The sequence below is a fragment of the Sparus aurata genome, chromosome 7 (assembly GCF_900880675.1).
Source record: "Sparus aurata chromosome 7, fSpaAur1.1, whole genome shotgun sequence".
NCBI lineage: Eukaryota > Metazoa > Chordata > Actinopteri > Spariformes > Sparidae > Sparus > Sparus aurata.
In genome coordinates, this window is record NC_044193.1 from 21263149 (window position 1) to 21283906 (window position 20758).

Below are 20758 nucleotides of genomic sequence, written 5' to 3' on the forward strand. Positions count from 1 at the left end.
ACTTACTTTACACATTTTTTCAAATATTCAGCAGCTTTAAGTAGTATTATAATCACTGTACAGTCTGCATGTGAGTTTTTACTGTATAAGCACACATAGTCCTGTTGAATGAATACACTCTGCTGTACTCCTCTTTGTGTATCTTCAAAGCCTCTTTGGTTTGAGAACAGTACGGTGGGATGCGACTGTCATGCTACTGCCTTCACATTGTGTCTGTAGAATTAAAGCTCAGAAAAACAACAGAAGGACACATGGAGCTCACTGATATGAATGCCTCTGACAGAACATATATTTTCTCTACTGCTGAAGGAAATTACATTTATTTAACTCGAGGTCTTTAAGTAAGCCATCTGGGAAGATAAGTGATGTAAGGATTACAGTGTAGCAACACTCACTTTGATCTGGGATTTGACTCTGTGGTAGTACCAAAAGATAAAGAAACGGCATGCATCCATGGTAGTGTAGGTTTCTGGGATTAAAGCGGAAACTACAGTGTTGTATATTGGTTGGAGACTGAACGTAAATGTGTGTCACTGTGCAGAAAACCACACAGCTTCCTGTTTAACGCTGCCATCACCCATGTTAACTTCATATGGATAATTTTGGCAGGCACTGACAACCAAACTAAATAGGCTTGTCCTGTTTTAACACTGAATGTTAATATGCAATTTGAAAGAACTAATGCTTGAACTAATGCTGTCATTTTTCTGTGGATATTCTCTTGTTGGCACATCTGCAATGCAGCTGCAAAGCCTCTATGTCCGACACCATATGGATTTGGAAATAAATAAAATGACTGTTTATCTTTGCTTACAGTATGCTAATTTATGTCTCTCCCTCGATTGAGTGCATTTTTTAAGCCTGACAAACCCACAGTGAGAGTGCTCACCTGGAGGGAACTGGGTAATGTTGCACAGCGCTGCAGAATCTGTCCTCGGCAATTTAGCTGCAGTGTGACCTCTCTGTGAAGACAACGCCATTCATTATCAAATAAGGGTGAGCTAGAGGTCCCCTGTGGTTTGCTTATGGATATTAATGGCCTGCACTAATTTACATTTCAATTCCAGACACTATATGAGAAATTAGTCATATGCAAATCATAAGCTGGTGAATTGTGGAGAAAAAATGATTGACATTTTCCAATAAATACTGCAAGATGAGTTTAATATGTTTTGTGCTTTAATTATACGGAGGAAATGGAAATGACCCGAGCTCAGGTAGAATTAGCATGATCTATTTGAAGCTCTGCTTGGGTCGATTCCTTAGCTACAACCAGGAGACAGAGAGAGAAAGCTGAGTCATTTTTGATTGATGTCGATTCATATTAATGTTGATGGAAAGGTCTGATAACTTCACTATCAGACTGAGTTCCTGCCAAATTAAAAAAAGGTCAGAGTTTTCTACATCTGACTTCCTCCCTGTGTTTGCAGTGCTGCAGCTCTGTTTGAAAAGGTCACTTGTTCACAGTATGTAAACAGCAGTGTTATAATGGGAGAACCTGCTTCTCTTTGATGTGTCACACACAGCGTTGTGTTACGTGGTACAGAAAGGATGAGCCTTTTTCTGGATTGTTAGGTCTAAAGCTTTAAATTAACATTATGAAGTAATTTGTATTTTGTTTAATTTGGCGCACCCCACTGTCATACAAATTCCAGGTTTCTGTAAAAAAAATGTTTTAGATATAATGTAATGTATCGCATTAACTACAAACAAAACAAAACAACTCAGCACGTCATTACAATATTATGTCTAGAAAACCAATGTCTAGAAGTGACTTCCAAGACCTCCATGGTCAAGCATTTTTTGCCATGGAGCAGCCAAAGATTTAACAGGAACTGCACACAACTCAGAACAATAATGCTAAGCTAACATAATCTGTACCGGAGCCAACAACACCTGGCTACAGCACACCACGGGCTTAACCGCTGTCAAATAGGCTGACTCGGATTATTAACAAAATCTAGTGAGTTGGTAGTTTTGCCAAAACAGCCAAACGTCAAGTCGTATAACTTAGCATTGCGCCTTTAAAACCTCCTCCCTCCGGCAGTTCAAGGCTGCTGTGATAGTGGTGTAAACACCGACTCTCTCTGGAAGTGCTCCAATCAGAGTCCCCTAGGCTAGCAGAGATACAGCAACTTGTAGCTCCACTATGCAGCAGTAAGGGGTTGCTTTCATTTTTTGCATAAAATATGATCCAGCTTCACCAAACTCAGTGAATGCTGGTGTTGTGTGTGATGTAGTGCTGTGAAATGTTATGCACTTTGATGCTACCCGCTCATCAAAGTTACATAGTGCAGAAAACAAGCGATAGGGGGGCGGAGTGGTCGAGAAAGAGACACCACTCTCCCTATTACAAATCTCTGTCAAATTCATTAAAAAGACTTTTGAAGCTGTTGTGTTGAGATAGTTAAATAATTGAATTTAAAAGGCATTACTTTAGGCATTTTTCTGCATATGGTTGAGCTATTCAAAATAAAAGAATGCAAAACCATGCAAGGACAGTTTACTGCCAGTGTGTGACCTCTGAGAGAGCAGAACATAACAAAGGTAGAAACCTGTTAGATTGACAACGTAAATGAAAATATATCATAATCGAAACTGCCAAAATAGATATGAGAGTGTACTTACTGACAGTCACTCACTTGACATGAACATTATTTATTATTTTCCTTATCGTTCACCTTGAACTATGAGATTCTGACTCAGCACTGGAAGTTATCTCAACAAATATTCCAAATTTTGATGGAAAAGACAGAGAGGGACACAGTCAGACGCCACACTGATGTCAGAATGTGTCACCGTCATGAAATATGCATCATGTTTGCTTTGGGAGTGCGTTAAGTTTAGAATATGAATAGCTGGAATCTTTCAGCAGCAGACCATTGATCCGGTCTGTATTGCTACGTGAATGACTCATCACAGAAGAGCGTTGCTGAATATTGATCATTCACTTGACTGAGCCCTGCAGAGCACATTTCCCGAGCAGTTCTTTTAGAAAAGTGAAAAAGGAGAAATGCGTCATGCACATCATTGCTTTGTCTGTATTTGAGTTTATTTCGTTTCAAATTTACGATGAGAATATTTTTAAATATGTGTTTTGCAGTGTTTCTCTACCATGTACTACCTGTCTGTGGACACAAGATAACAAGGATAGTATTCCAGAACTGCTGCCTTTCCTCTCTCTCTTCTTCTTCCTCTGTCTCTCTTCTCTCTCAGATAATTACACTTAAGCTATCTTTGATTTCCTCTTCTCTCGTCGGGATTCTCCCACGAGTTCCCCTCTATGTGGCTGCCTTTGACACATGTAGTAAATAACAGTGAGGTTAGGCCATAAATCATGGTAATTCTTCCTCCAGACCTCTCATCCTGATTGATCACTCGTGTGCCTTTGAGGTCCACCTGTGCATCTTGTCCTACTGATATAAATTGAGTAGAATTATGGGAATGATGTACAATAACAACCTCTTGTACCAGAGTAGGTGTGTAATAGAGGATGTGTGAGCTGGTAAAACAAAATGATGACCTCTAATTTGTATAGGGACAGATTATGAAATAAAACGCTTGTTTGGTAAATTTAATTATGCTTTGCATTTTTTCTTACTTAGATATTTTGTATACATAATTGAAATATATCAATCTCTAGTTTCATTTGCTTTGGCAGAGATGTCTACTTCCTGTTCCAATATAAGAGATTTCCCCACGTCCTGGTTGGTTTTGGTCCAGTCACAACTGCTTATCTATCTTTGATAACACAGACTTCATAGACAGATTATGGTTTGAGCATGAGTTGTAGGGTTCTGTTCTATGAACGAGGCTTTGGTAAGTAAATGTTCACTGATTTCACCTTATCTGTTTCTGAAGCGCAGTGCTATCCCACTGTTTTGTTGCTCTCATTGATTGTAGGTCTTTCTGATAATGTCCACAAGCATTTTGGTCTGAGCCTGTCAATAACGCCCCTCGGAAATCAAAAATGAACTTTGGGGTTCCAGACTAATCCGCATTTGTGATGGCTGGACTGTCATAAACTTGATTCAAGGCAGATTATTCTGTAAAGAATATTTATCAGAACATTCACTCGTTTTTATAAAAATTCTTTTCAGTGGTGGTGAATTTGGGCCGGAGGGTGGTTTAGTCAGTGGGGAGAGTGCCTTCAACTGGACAGACCTCTGGCCTCAAGTGTCCTTAAGTCAGACGCGGTAGTCCTATGGATGAGGGGCCAAGAACAAAGAAATCAATAAAACATCACGTCAGATTAGCTTAAATGACATGATCCTCAGATGCTGCAGTTTTCAGATGTCACCAAGGTCCCCTGTGCTTTTCACACTTTTGGCTCTTTTGACATTGATGGAGAGCCACATGCAGACACCCACACGCTCAGCTGAATGACTGACACGTTAATATTTACTCACCTTGCGCCTCTGCTTAATTCACTTCTTTAAAACCCCACTTTTTTCCATTATAATTGACTTCACAGGGGGCCTGACTGTGCTTACTGAGTTAGAAAATCATATTTTGATACACAGCTAGCAAACTAATCCCAACCATGCAGAACTCTGGACCAGACTGGTAACAGCTGCAAGGCATCCTCAAACGCTGGGGCTTCATCTCCCTATTGGCAAAACTCGGATTAGTCTCTTCGAGATTTTTTTTTTTTTTTCATTATTATACTTTCGGGCTCATCTCTTGCCACTTGATTAATGCAGCCATTTCCTTCATTTGCTTTCCAAACCCAGCTGTAGAGTACTGGGGGATGTTGGGTTTTTCGCTGCTCTCTTAGCTCGCGGGCGAGCAGAGTTGACCTTTTATCTAGCTCTGGATAGTGAGGAGGACCTACCTTATTAATTAGGATATGTAGCATTTAGCATATGCAGATAACATTTACAGGCAGACCTGGCAAGAGACAAATAAACGTGGACATTAATCTTTTTGTCACCATTTTCCAAAGCTTGCTTCAGCATTTTCACACCTGGTGGGAAAGTTATTGCTGTGTTTTGTTCGTACAAAAGAGAAACGCTCCAAACTTTTGATTGATTGCGTGACCCAATATCCATGACAGCGCTATATGTCACTTTCTGTGAGCGCGTGAGTTAGTGCTTTGTCATAATGCAACACTGCCTTCAAACAAGGTGCTTCTCTTGTATGATAAGATTAATAAATAAAGTTTTATCTCGTTGAGACCCAAAAAAACACCCAGTGAAAGTAGCGAAAGAATACATGTGCACAGGATTGTATGTGGCAATGGATAAGAAGACTTGGCGTTAAGATATAAAATGTAACATTTCCGCATTAACATGCCCAGACACTAGACCTTTGTTGTATATGTTGTTGAGTTTTGCACTTAGACTACTCCAAATGTTTCCAACAATGTTCAAACCCAGAGAGAGATCTATTATTTACTCAAGGTTGCGGTACGTTTCATCTGATTGCCTGTCGCTGTAACTTCCGGGAGAGAATCAGCGAGTGAGGAATATAGTCCGCGAATATGACTTAACATAACATGGATAGGCATTTCTGCCTCGGGAACATCAAATAGATTTTCATCAGCAATGGTTGGAGACAACCAACTCCCATGGTTCCACGCTACTTACCATTAGTTGTGTTGTTACTGATTACATTAACATACTGTGTGTTTAACACTCCAACTATATGAATCTCCCAAACCTTTTGGTAAAACAGGAAACAACAAACCTTTCCTGATTCGCAGTGTGACATAATTTATTAAAAAATCTATCCAAAATAGACTGCCCTTGTGTAATGTAATCTTCACAGTCCACAGCCCAGATATTGTACAAGGGTTTTATTTTATTTTCCTTAGTTTAACACAAATAATAGAATACATTACAAACGTACAACACCACACAACTTGAAAAGAGGGATTAGCTAACAAACAACCAATTCATTTTCATCAGTTAAAGCACATGTTAGTTTGTACAGCAAAGCCCTTCACTTCTTTGGGCTGTGACTGATTAATCGTCTTCTTTTGTCCATGAATTGTCATGATGTCGTCTGATTTTCTTATATTTAGCACACAGAGGAGGAATTCATTAATGTTCCACCTCTGTTCTGTGAAAGGTTTTTTTTTAAAAAGAACCAGCTGTCTATGTTTGGCGGTTCTACATACTGTTATTATGATGCTTTTCTTGAAAAACAAACTAGCTTATGTTCTTTCCAGTTTAGAAGAATGATTCTTTCAATGCATGACCCAACCAAGTCTGTTTGACACTCTCATCAATGCTGTTTTTAACTTATGATCACTACAAGGCAGACAGAAACAGTAACCTCAAAGATCTGTGACTTCAGGGACGCCTCTCACACACAACATCACATAAACACTTCACCTCATACAATACAGGTGCTGATTTCGGTGTTTCTCTCCCTGCTCAGCTCAGGCTGTAATCACAGAGCGCCAATAGATGCCCACATCCTATTGTTCCCATAATCAGCACTTAAGCTGTTGGCAAGCACTCTACGCTAATTTAATACAGGAGGTAATGAGTTCATTTGCAAAGATCTGCATATTAGACAGGTACCGTGCAAAAACGCCAGGAGTGATGGAAAATTTGATTCCCTTAGGTGTGTTAGAGGTTTTCTCTCCCCATTCCTGTTACTGATTCCTGTTTCTTCTCAGCAATCATAATGACAATGAGGGCCTACTTAATTCTGCTGCAAATGAATCAAGTGTAAACATCATTAGGTATTGGCATGAATTGCATTCATTTTCAAAATTAAGTTTGGTACTTTTCACTTGAGCAACCCATTGGCACTGAGCTGAATCGAGAAATGAATATTATGGGAAAATAAATTGTTAACCCAACGTACTTTTGGTGTTTTCATTTCTGATTTAATTTGCATGTGTCTTTGCGTAGTGCAGCAGTCAAACATTCTTAAGTGATGGTTCTGACTGGTTCCTGCATCCGATTCATATTCATTAGGTTTGCAGTTATGGCTCAACACCAAGGATTGCTTCCCCTGGTGTTTAGATATTGAGAAAAATTAATAAGAAAGAGAAAGACAAGCTAAAAGGAAGAAACATTTTCTGGTTGAGATAAAGTGCCAGTATGCCAAAATAGAGACACATTGACAGTAGTATCTATATTAACCTCTAATGAGTTTGGTTTTGGTCCTAACACTAGTATGGTAAGTAGTATGGTATAGTAAGTCAAATTAGATTTGAATTCTCTTTATTTTTTGAAAGTATTAACTGTAATGATAACACATCAATTTGAGGAAAACTTTAAAAGGATGAAACATTTTTTTGAAGAAACTGTCGAAGCCTCAGATTGGGCATTTCACATGCTGACCATGTCATAGTGTTTAATCTACAGACATTAGTACAGTTTTAATACAGCCAAGTCCAAAGAGTATTAGCTATCAAAATTTAGTTACTAAGGCCTTCTCTTGCTTTACAACATTCAACATTTGGGAGGAACTTCCTTGTGTTTACTTTGTATGCCTCTCAGAAAGCAGAAGCTAGTTAGCTATCCAACACAACACTGATTTTTCTTAGATTTTCTTTCAGTTCATGTTTCTTTAAAACCCACTGAATCATCAGCAGCTCCTGCATGTGCACTGCTGTGCTCTTTCTGCTTTATAGAAAGGATGTGGTTTAGCAAATGACCGGACTGTAGAAACTCACAGCAGGGGGCAGTCCTTTGACCTCAGAACTTGTATAATACACTGTGTCAGGATTCAATTCACGATGTAATGCAGTAATAGTAACAAGTGTGATGCTGAAATCATAAATGATATGAAGCTGTGGATAACATCATCAGCTCACCAGCCGAGTAAAAGCCTGTTAGCCTGCTGGAAATGCAGTGATTGATTACTACTCCTAGCCCATACAGACAATACACTGATTGTTGTAGCAGTATTGTCAATTGCACCGAAAGGAGAAAGATAATGAATGAAGGGGGCACTGTCACTTTAGAATAAAAAAGAAAAAATATCTATAAAGCCTCTTTTTGGAAATGAAAAGTTTCAACGGTTAAGAACATAGATAAACAACAAAAAACATCTAGGATGAATTAAATTCTTCATTTTAATCTTTAATCTGTTCAGATTTGAAAGGTACTGTTGTGTATTTGGTTGGCTCCAAACTGTGTCTGAAAAAGAAGTTTTTCTGTAGAAAAATCTCAAATTCTTATATTGTTCCCAATAAAAGAATATATATTTTTTTCCCACCACCTTTGTTGTTGAAGTGTAGAGGAGCTTGTCATCCATGTGCTGAGCCTTTGAAAGAAAGTGGTTTTGAAAGGATGCATCAAGCCAGCCAGCGTCAGCCCCCCTACAGCACCTAAACAGAGCTTCTCTCAATCCTCGTCACAGAGACGACGACTGCTGAATACTGAGCAGAAGAGACAGGAGCTGCCCCTCAACCTGAAACACACCATTATTCTCTCTCTCACTCCCCCTCTCTCTCTCACACACACACACACACACACACATGCACACGCACACTCTCTCGCGCGCGCGCACACACACAGACAAAGATGGACACACATGCATATGCAAACACACATGCAATTAACTCCTCTAACTGAAACAGCACACACCTACGCAGGGCGCACAGAACACTAACAGCATCAGACATGCAACCACACACTCCCTTTCAGCAGGAAAAATGGACCATCTGTGTGCTCTTCAAGCCACCAGCCAATGACATTGTTTAGGACTCATTTTAACAGCAGTCGTGAACTGCATTCAGAATCTTTGTGCAGTCGTTGCCAGCATTTGGTGTTTGAAAAGGCTTTTTTGTTCTTGTTGTTTTGCAAACATCTGTGTGTCGATGTGAAAGGAGTCTTTTTTAATAGAGCTACGCTTCACCAATGTCTCAGCTACTGTATACTCTTAAACTACAGTCGTCTTTGAGTGAATGTACCGAGGTGGTAAAAGCACAAAGTCAACATGCTAATGAGTTTTTATTCTGATCACATATTTCAAGACTTTGAATATTGAGTTCAAAGAAAATACAGTCCTCTGATCACCAAATGGATAAGTTTGAAAGAATATTTAAATGGAAAATGTTTGACTTATCCTTGTGCGTACTGAGTAGGGATGTCACGATCTAGTGTTGATTGGCCCCAGTCCTGATCCTTTAATACTGAGTCCGATCTAATATTTATATTTACTTAAATGTTGACTAAATATGCGTCTGACACATTAGAATAATACCTGTAGCCTGCTTTCCCAGACTAAACTTAAAAACGTCTATGAAATCTTAAAAAACTGTCCCAAAGGCTAATCGCAATTTCCTGAACCCAAAGTGACGTCTTCGAATTGCTTCTTTTTCAAGAAACAGTCGAAAACCCAAATCCTTCCATTGAAGAAGCTGGAACCAGCAAATGTTTGATTTTCGCTTCGAAAAATTAAACAATCAATTGATTAACACAACCAGATCACCAGAATAATTGTTAGCTAAGTATGTTTCTTTAAAATCACACATAATTATAACTTACATTTCTTTATGTCGCAACTTTACATCTGTTAAGGTCAAATTTCTTCATAACAATGTGCTTATGCTTTGGTTGGCTTTAGGTTCCAAAAGAAAACTTTGACATCGTTCGGAAAAACATCTTTGTTTGGCTTAAAATACCTGTTTTGTCCACCAGCAATACAGATGAAAATGTTTTCGACCTCCTGTCAAAAAATAGGTGGAAATATCCCCAGGTGTCCTTAAAAATATCCACTGGTGTTACTCAAACCGCAGTCAGCCTTTTGGCGGGCTTGTTGGCTTTAATTAACGCCACACCCCTCCATCTTCTGATGTGAAAGTCAGCTAGGAATCATTTAATGTGAACGTTATATGTCACGTTTGCTACAAATGTCAATCTTGGACTTCTCTGTTGTTTGCAGAAACGTTAACTGCTAACATACAAAATAGTTGGCAATTAACTTTAGGTTTATAGAATAATTGTTGTGTGACTGATGTTTGACTCTGCAACGTGTACTTGGAATAGACCAAAATCTGTCCCAATGGGGGAGCGAAGAGCAGCCCAGGATGGACACCAGTTTTAAAATGTATTTCGACGTAGAACTTTAGAAAAGTATTTACTTTGTGTTTTCAGTTTAAAGGTTTTTAAATTGTGGGCTTTGTGTTGGAAGGTTAAAATGTCTGCATGGGCACAAAATAAACTTCCATCACCTCTAACACAAACACGCCTTTAGTGAAAGGCGATCGATGGTATCACACAATAACATTCAAACTGACGTAAAGAAAGTTTTCTCTTTTGCCTGTAAACCTGTAGGAGATCTCTGCTCCCAACCTGTCTCATTTCAAAGAGGCATGTATCTTAATTCCCATTGGAGCTTGTAAACCTGTTTGTGTCTGAGATTAGCCCTGAGCCCTTACCAAGGAGCCGGGGTCCATTTGGTGGTATGGTGTGCCCAAATTTTTTTTGTTTGCCATCGCTGTCTGGATCTGCCTCCCGCTCACATTAGCCACATGAAAGCGGGAGGAGGTGAGCAAGAGCTCAGCCTGAATAGAACAAGAGATTAGAGAAACTGGGAGAGTTGGGATGAGGATATTCCAATAACACACTTCCTCAGCCCTTGTCAGACAGAGTGGGAAACTTATCCGTGTGTGTCAGCAAACTGTGTTTACCCGGCTGCATCTGTGTATTGTATTTCTTAACCGGCGGTACATGCAGTGCTGGCTGTGGCAAGGACAGCAGATGCACCGATATCCGTTCACTTGGAGCCAGCACTTTGACTTTATGTAATTTTTAATCAACAGAAAAATGTGTTCTGTGTTTATAAACCCATACCATATTCCTTGTCTTCATTGGCAACAATTAAAGCTGCTGTAGGCATTGTAGTCGTTTTTAGCTAACCAGTTTCTGCATAATCAGTTTGATGATTCAGTATTTAGAGACAGTATCTCACGAATAAAAGGGGTAAGCTGGCTGGTCACATGACTGAATGATGATGTAAAATATGAATAAAACCTAAAATGTGTTTCACCACTTGGGGGCAGCAGCATGAGCTGAAAACACAACATATACATTTCACAGAATTGTTGCGATGAACATGTATGCTAAAATGTATAAACGTATTTAAACATCAAGCAGACACAGAGCCACATTGGCTTTCATTTAGACATGCCCAATATTAACTTTCTTTCAGCTGTGTGTTTTTCTCAAGCTCGTGAGAAAAATATCTGGGTCTTAGCTGCTAAATGCTGCTAATGCCCCACAGAGTTGACGAGCTAGTTCCTAAGTTTGAGTATCTTCAGAGATAAGGAACTGAAGTAAGTCTCCATCACTAGCACTTTGGAGATTCAGCTGGTTTGGATGAACATTTGGTGTGAAACTGGTGACCTTTGAGTTACACAACTGTCTGTGTAATCCCTCAGGGTAGATAGAAAGTTGCTTCCCGCTGCACAGAGCTGTCTCTCTACAATCCTTCAGCTGTTCAGTATTATCCATCTTGAGATAGTTTAAACAGTGAAGTAAGACGCTGAGAATAAACAGATTAGTACAGTGAACATAATTCTGTGTTTTCACAAGACTTGTGTCTGCTCTTTGTCTTGGGTTGACCCACTCGAGTGGAATGAGCTTATAACTCTTCTTGTTTTTGAGAAACCTTGGCACAAAGCATTTTTATTTCCACTTTTATCTTTTACCATGTTATTACTGTCTCATCTGGATATCTGGCTGGATATCTTAGGTCTATAAATAAAATGTATTAGTATTGTTATTATTATTATTAGGGACCTATCCTCAGGGACCATCATTTCAACTCAGGAAAAGTTGACTAAGCCACATGTTAAAAAAGATAACTTCATCCATGTACATATTTTTGTGGTCTTTTTCCTGAGGCACAAAGCTATGACATTAAAAAACCTGTTTAGTCAGTTGCAGTGATTGTCCAGGAGCAATATTAATTATAAGGTTCAAGGAACATCATCAACACAGCGATGTCAGATTGAGCTTCATTGATCACATTGGCAAGCAGCTAGATAGAGCAGGACCTGTGGGAAGTTGCCAAGTTACAGTAATGCACGGGAGTAGGTCTGCAGGAGCTGTATTGTTCTTCTCATGTCACAAACCTGAGCTGCTTCATTATGTAGAACTTTCATATACACTGTTGCCATTTTGTCAAAAGCAAACCATGCAGAATCATGAAGTCACAACCCAGCATGAGCAAATAGAAATGTTTCAATCGGGATGTGATCCTGAAAAATATAAACTTTGGAGAACATTCTCTGCAAAATACTCGGTTGTTTAGGTTATAGTAGTGACTCATGGGAGGACGAGCACAATAGTTTCTGATCTTTCTGCTCCTGTCACGTAGGATCTGCTGCCCTGGTGTAAGCTTTCTATCTGTCGAAGGAGCCTGAGGGGATGTTTGGTTTCTTTCTTTGGATGCTGTCTGCAGCCTCTGCCCACAAGATGTAAGAGTGTCTGCGCCGATGGTGGTCATAAATGACACAGACGTGGTAAATGTTATGATCTTACTGGGGAACATCTCTCTCCTACGTCTCTTCTTTCTCTGTTTTTTTCCCCCAATGACTCCCCTCATTTCACCACCGTGTGTGTTTGTTATGTGGGTGTACTGTGTGCTCGACTCTGCAGAGAAAGACTTTTTTGCTGAGCTCCATTCTCCCATAAGATAAGATGATTTCGATAAGAGATCAAGATATCGTTCGGCTACAAAAACCCCATTTCCTTACTCCTCCAGGGGCATTAAACCATTTCCTTTTGCTCGAAAAAATAGAAAATCAAGCAACCCAAGAATTCACATCAGCACGGCCCTGCATTACAGCATCTTTTCCACCTCATTGGCTGGCCTTTCCAGATGCTATCAATGAGCAGGTGATTTTGGTGCAGCCCATAAGTTCTGCATTGCAGAGGTATGGTCTGAATCACTAAATACAGATTGTGGTGTCTTCAAATTGTATTTAAACTATCTGCACAGCAGCAACCCTGACTTCAAGGCAGAACCCTGACTGCTGAGTGCAGGAAGTACAAAAAATATAATATATTTTCCTTTTTATAGATAAAAGGTTCCCAATTTTGATGAGTATAACTTTTGACTTGTACCAACTGTTTCTTCCCACATGAATAATGCACAATATGTGTATACTTTACTTTCAGACTAGCAAAGATTATGATTGAACACCCACAGTATTCTTGGCCTTCTACAAGACACACACGGTGATTAATTAATGAAGCGCATCTTCGTGAAAAAAAATGAAATAACTTATCAACATTCATGGCTGTCTGTCTGAATCCTTTTGCAGTTTTATCAGACGCTACCGAAAAAATCCTATGCCCAAATTACACTTTGGTACATTTCACTTCAATTCTATGTTAAAGGTAGGAGACACACACACTACCCAACCATCACATCAGGAAAGGATATGAAAAACACAGAAAATCGAACATGAAGTTATATTTATTTCTAACCATGCGCCAATAAACAACAAACTTGGTGTGTGAAGGCCTAAAGCTTTAGTAAACAACCTTTTCTCTATAAAACCATTTTTATCATGTCGGCTTTCATGTGTACGCTTTCTGCATGTTAATGTTATAAGTTATTTACACCTTCAGAAATCGATCAAGAAAACGGGTTGAAAGTGTGACGAATTATGAATTTTGCTTTTGTCGGCTACTGCAAAAAAATATGCGTCCTCAATAGTTGTCCTATTTATGATTGTTTCACACAATGTCACACAATGAGAATTAGCTGCAATTGTTCCGTATTTTCAGAGCTTGGTGGTTTTTGTACTCACTTTTAAATGAGAACACGAAAATTAACCTGTCTTAAAAAAACATTAGCAAAGCAAACACTGACAAAAGTTGAATGATGTATAGACTACAAACCACAGCTGCATTCGGTTTCTATTGTTGTATTCCAGTGAGTACTTCTCAATCTTGACTGCTATTGCTTAGTAACAAATTTCCGCCCCACTGAGTTAAAAATGTAACCAGTGAGGCTTAAAAACTACTGTACACAGACCTCAGTTCTGCAACTTTTTGGAATGACTTAGGTTGAATTCAGTGACTTGGCTGCAAAAGGCCTGCTGTGTGGACAGATACTCGGCAGTAGCACAATGAAGAATGACCCCACTCCCCCCGCACGTCTCTTTTCATATGCTAATCCAAACCTCCAGCACACCCACTAATTACTGATCCTCAGTCAGCCACTGGGTCCTGATTCACTCCACTGACCAGCAGACACATTCAAAACCCCAGGAGAGAGACTTGAGCAACGGTTCATTTATGTGATGTACACAGAGACATGAATCAAGTTTACAGCTCGTGCTTATGTGTTTGGACTCACAATAAAGAGGTAACCACTCTTAGATGTTGAGTGTGTGGGAGGAAGATTCCAGAGTGAGTGAGAGATTTCCTGATTTCAGTTTACTTTTATTGTTAAAAAAGGTTAATCATCATAATCAGAAAAATGCTGAATATATGATCTGATAATCTGTCAGTCTGAAAATTGGTTGACCCACATTTACAATTTATACATAAATATATACATATACATACATACAATATAGGTATCATTAAATTGTGCTCTTGATAATTAATGCATTATTTGTCAGACATGTTTTTTGATACTTATGAAACTTATGATTAATATCGGATTGATGAATTACTGATAAATTACTTTTGGGTACTTTTTACAACTCTGACTGTTGAACTGTAGTTCTGTATGGTTTTCTGAGTAAAACTAATCATGACAAAAAAGGCCAACAACATGTTTCAGGGTAAATGCAGGGTAAAGTAAAAAAAGAAAAATGTTATAATTTTTCAAGTTAATTCATGCTAATGTATACTTTTTGACAGAGGAAGCATGGTCACATTGAGTTTCAGGCCTTTATTAAGGATATTTTTACTCCTCTTTCCATTTAATGTCACTTTAGCCGCCTGCACAGCAGCCACCTCATACTTAACACCTAGTCCCTAGGCAAAAGTGTGTACCAGCATACAGTATATGCCGGTTTTCTGACAGGATACACACTCCAGAGGGAGGACAAGCGGTGTAAATGTAGGATATAAGACATATAAATAGATAAAAAACAAATCCTCTTACAAACTTAGGCACCACAGCATCTTAATTACCCACAAGGGCCCAATAGACTTTTATGACACCTGACAAGAAATGAATTTCATTAATGAACATCAAATGACTTTGGGATTATTAGCCCCCTAGTGAATGTGTGTGTGTGTGTGAATGTGTGCACAGTTTCTGTGTGTCTGTGCCTGCTCTCCCCTGTGACTAATGTATCATATGCGGCAGCAGGGTCGTCTATAAATAACAACATGATGTTCATTTACTGAGCGGGAGGGGTGACTTGTGTCTGGGCAGATGGATGAACGGGTGGAGTGTGTCTGTGTATGTGTGTGTGTGTGTTGTTCCCCATCCCCTTGCTTGCATACTGTAGCGGACGGTCAGTCAGGTTTCATTTGAGACCTCAATATTTGGCCCACACACAAACTTGGAGTGCCTGAGGCTAGGATAACATTTTCTGTAGTACACAGCAGTTCCTCTCTGCCCCGGCTTGTGCAACGTGGTGGCGAATCCTTGCTTACCTCATGTATGATGGGCCAGGGTGGAAGTTCACATAACCTTGAGAAACAATAACATCACAGCTGTAGGCCTCTTGCCAAGTGAGTGGGCATGCTTTGACAGCCGAATGTCAGATTATAGCTGAGAAATGCAGGATTGAGTTTGGGTGTTGGGTGGGAACTGGGGCAGTTTTCCTCCCTACCCTGGGGCCCAAAGAAAATGATTGTAGATAATTACAAGTACTAATTTCTTTAACAACCAATAATTAGAGTCTATGCTGTCAAAACTTCTTTTTTTGGCCATGAGATTAGATACTACGAGCATGTGAACAGACATTTTTTTCTCAGAAACGTTTTAAACTTGTTCTGCTAGCAGTCAGCGATGTAGCAGTATTATGTATTTAGCATTTACACTGTTTGTCAACTAGAACTTTCTACTCTTGGGTTCATAAGCGCCCTTTAACCAGATACTTAATCTCTACTATCTACGAATAACGATTTGAAGCTGGTGTTGTGGTTTGTGGAGGGGAAGAATTTTAGCTCTTTGAACTCTTCTTGTTGAGATCGGAATACTTGGTTTTATGTCATGTCATTGCCTGAGGTACCAGAGAAAAGCTATAAACACTTTATTTTTTTATTATTTGTCCAGTTTATTTACTCACCCAGCAGTCACAGAGCAACAGTATAATGGCTTAGGATCTGTGTTTTTGGCAACCTGGCTAATGAAAATCAAATATTTACTCTCCTTTTAGCTCTGTTTTTGGCCTCCACCAACTCCTGAGAATGTTCACCAGCTATATTTACCGACTTTTCTGTCTGCTGTTTGGTGCTGGACTGGGAGTGTTTAGTTGGTCTACCAAAGCTTTTTCACTGAAAACAGCTGTTGGCTGCTGTTGGCAACAAAGCTGTGAGACTGAACAATGAGAGACAGTGAGAAAAAGTTTGGTGCCGTAAAAACAAAACAATTGGCTTATAGAGGCTAAACACTCGTAGGGCTGAGGGGAACCGCAGTAATGATAGTTCTCTGTTGGTTTGATACTATAAGAGACAATTTTCACATTACATGTTGTTCCATTTTAACATTGTGAATATAAATGATTAATGCAGCAATAGACATTTCTCTGTGCAATAAAATATTCATGACTAAATAAGCAACATTTAAAGTCAGTGTAAGGAAAACAAACCTCTCTAGTTATTCTTTAATGCAAGTTTCAAACTCTCTCAATACAAAACAGTGACATCAAACACAGCAGATGTAACTTGATAACATCATGAATCAGTGTGGGATCATGGGAGTTGCTGTCTTCACTGTAAAAGAGCCGCCATTGCGATTAAAATCTATCTGACGTTCAAATGTTTTCATGATGGTAAGCCACATTCACGGCTTCCCTTCTCACTTTCATCTGATGTTTCCCCAGAAATTATATTGACAGGCAACCAAATGAAATGCACCATTACTCTGAATAGAATTAATCATTTCTGTGAGTTTGAACAGTGTTGGAAACATTTGGGAATTGAGATGTATAACTACACAGCCAAACACAGCAAAGCTCTAACATTCTTAGACATTTTAATGTGGATATGTTACATATTATGTCTCTTACTCAGCCTCTCTGTAGTCAGCACTGTGTGGGTGTGGAGCAGAATGGATTGACATTGTTGTCTCTGCTATGATGAGCAAACTGTCTGACAGCAGTCATCAGATTCTCACTCATATTGTAATATAGTTAAATTCTGATCGGTGTGTGGAAACAATGTGACAGTATGTCAAACTGAATCAAAATAAGGATCCATGTGGAGTCACCAGGGGGAAAAAAAATCTGTTTAGTTCTCTATGGTAATCGTGTTTGATCTGATTCCTATTGACGACCACGTTAATATGTGTTAGCTCTGCAGTGTCAGTATTGAGCCACTTTGGATCAATTGCAAGGCTTTTTCATCCAATGAGCATCAAGTAGCCATCTGTCTCTTATATGATTTCTCAGGCATATTTGACATTTGGCAGTAATGCCATTGTCCTGCCAATGTTTCAGATACAAGAAAAGCAAAAGTGTTCACAACCTGACTGCTAAACAACTTGAAAAAAATACCCTTCTGTTAGCCTACAAAGGGAAGGAAAAAGCATCCATGTTTCATTTACTGTCTGTGATTGGCCACTTCTGTAAACAGAAGTCTAACAAAAGGAGAAGAGAAGGAATGCACAACAGAACTTTAATAGAAGGGTTTGAAATGAGATAGAGTGAAAGATGCAGGTCTTTTTGAGATGTGGCGTGTATGTTCTCGGCTGCGTCTTACAACTATTTATATTTCATTATCTCTCGATAATTTTTCCAGTTAATTGATTAGTCTAGGAGTTGTCCAGCACATTTGCTGAGAATCAGCAATGATGGATGTATGATCCAAAGTCTTATATGTTATTGTCCCGCCCAAATACCGTGGTAGACTATATTATGTAGCCTCATTGGTGAGCTGGTGAAACAAAGTCCTCCATGTCTGTATGTTAAAATGCTGCTTTCATGCTGCTACATCAGGCCAATAAACCTGTACTTACGTTTCTCAGCTCGGTCTGATCAGCACACATTACCTCCACTGCCAGCATGCATTTTCTTTCAAAATAAAAGCCTGAAAAGCAGTTGTTTGATATTTGATATTGCAAGAAATCGTAATGACTGCAAACATCACATTATAGGATAATAACTAATATCGTGCAACATGGTGGACTCTGAGGACCTGCTACCTCTGTAGATATAAAAGGCTCATTATAAGGTAACAAATGCACAATACACAATTCATATTTTCAAGGGATTGTACACCAGTGAAACAAAACTATTAAATGTTATTTAATACCTGCCAGTAAATCATTCTAAATTCCACATACTGGACCTCTAATTGCTTTTTTTAGTGCCAAACAAGTTTCTGTTGATCCATTTATGAGCTGGTCAAGTCTACATTGTTGTGGTTCATAGACCTCAAAATATTCAGTTTGAATGGAGATCCATCACAGCTAGCCTCCCCTGCACACTTGAATGCATGAGCAAATATACACATTCCTTTGCTTTAGCCAGAAAAGTAAGCCGGCCTGTTCTGTTTAACTTTTCTCAAAAGTAACAGTCAAGCTACAAAAATGTATTTGTTTGCAGAGGGAATACCTCACTGTGCTAGTGTGATGAAAGCTTTGTTTTCATAACTATTATTGTTTTCTCTCCACAACTGCTTCTTTGTCAAACTAATGATTTCCTTCCCTTTGTCCACGAGTCCACGGAGGGCGGTGCATGCAGTATACACAGAGAGAGAAAGAGGAAAAGCCTCGGAGTTTCAATGAAGTCCGATCTCACAGGCTCAGTGACATTTCTTGCGCTTCAGTTCTGTCAAACACAAAATCCCAGAACCTTACAGCAGTATCTCCACAAGACAGCTGTGCCGAGGACCTCTGATTAACATGTGCTCATATGGTCTAGCTCGGTGCTCCCCCTTCACTTTCTCTGCAAATGGTACAGTCCATTTAAAAAGGTGCTTGTCATCTCTCAATGCTCTGTGTCCTTTCAACAGTCAGCTGCAGGGAGCACATTTCACAGGGGCAGTGCTGGCTCTCTAACACACACACACACACACACACACTTGTGCTGTTACGGAACTCTTGGACACACACACAGGCATGCTCGCACATTGACATACACACACACGTGCATGCACACACATACACGCGCGCACGCACACACATACACAAACACACACACACACACACACACTCACACACACACACACACCATACATACACCATCTCCAAAGCAGATACACATTTCCCATGAGCCGGATGCCACTCTTTAAGGGGAAGGACAAACTGCTTTGAGGATTTTACTTGGCTTTCTCACAAAAAAAGGAGCGAGAACAGACAGAAAAGGGAAAGAGGAGGGATTTACTCGGGGACACCTTCCTTCACAGGAAATGGTCAACTTGTCAGCATGACACCTTGTCTGGATTCCCCTCTCCTCCTCAGGCAAAAATCCTGAAAATGATGGATGACAACAAGCAGTTGGCCCAGCGCATCGATGGGGCCATTCAGTCCGCCAGCCAGGAGGTGACCAACCTGCGCTCGGAGCTGAGCGCCACTAGCCGCAGACTGGCCGAGCTGGGGGCATCCGAGTCTGCCAGCATGCTGGAGACCCTGCAGCACAACCACAACGGTAGGTGAACCGATCGGAGAGTGGAGCGAGACTAACTGTGTGCTGGAAAGCTGTGAACATTTGTAGAAGGATGAGTGTACTCTGATCCAGCTGTGTCTAATCTTTCAGTGTATTTTTATGCACATGTGTGTGGATGATGTCCAAGAGTGAGTAGAAAAAAACCTCCCTGTCCGTGGGAATAAGTGCATATTTTAAAGTCAGTGAGTAGATGAGTTAAACAAAAGAGGTGAGGGGTTTCTGCTGGCTTGTGTCCACTCTCAGTTCTCCCACAAATCCCCTCTCATGTTGAATAATTAACCTCCTGAACCTTTAAGAGAGGGTAGTGCTGCACTTTAGTAAGGGCAGAGTGGGTAAAGTTACAACCTCCTTTCACTGTCGGGCACTCTCTGTTTGCCAGTTCCTTCAGTTCTCCCTTAACTGGGCAATGGATCTGTGTCTCTTGAGGAGGAAGGGAAAGGGGGGTGGTTTTAGGGTTGCTGTGGGTTACTGTTACCGAGAGCTGTTTGAATGGCTGCCCAGTCTGTAGAATGCTGTCCCCTGTGTCCGCTGTGTGTGTGTGTGCGCAGCTGCTCCGTTTGCCCCTTTTCCAACTTTTCTTACAGTCAGTTTGACACATAGATAGGTAACAGATGTGTGTTTTTTGCGCTTGTGTACATGCATAAGCATGGGTGGCTGCATTAGCATGCGTGCCCATGGACTGTCATGTCCTTTCAACTTTTGGCACACACGTACCCTCACACTCCTCCTGTTTCCATAGCAGTCAGCTGATACAGTGAGCCCATCTGATAGGATACACTGGGAGCACTCTGCTCCAAACCCATACATCTGTCATACACTTCCAAGATCAAGCTCGCTGAAAGGTCTGCTGCATTTCTTCTCTTATGTTCACAAGGAAAAAGTGCCGGCTAACTTTCCCTATACAGTGACAGAGAGTTATTAAGTCCTCAGTTGACCCCTAGAGTGTTTTTGTAAAGAGGAAAATGTGAACGCATGCTGCCTTACACAGCTGGTCAGGAACAGTTTGGTCATGTGTCAGCATTGTTTTTCAATGGACTG

At 40.0% G+C, this 20758-nt stretch overlaps 1 protein-coding gene across 6 annotated transcripts in view; it reads left to right on the forward strand.

Annotated features, from left to right (window-relative positions):
* Positions 1-20758, forward strand: part of LOC115584643 (kazrin-like) — a 179192-nt gene that overhangs the window by 39404 nt on the left and 119030 nt on the right. For all 6 annotated transcript variants that reach the window (XR_003984580.1, XR_003984581.1, XM_030422197.1 and 3 more), the window contains exon 3: positions 19516-19702. Coding sequence is in view for 4 of the 6 variants with exons in the window: in XM_030422197.1 (XP_030278057.1) it covers positions 19516-19702 (187 nt within the window). In the remaining 2 variants the exon portion in view is untranslated. The remainder of the gene's footprint in view (positions 1-19515; positions 19703-20758) is intronic.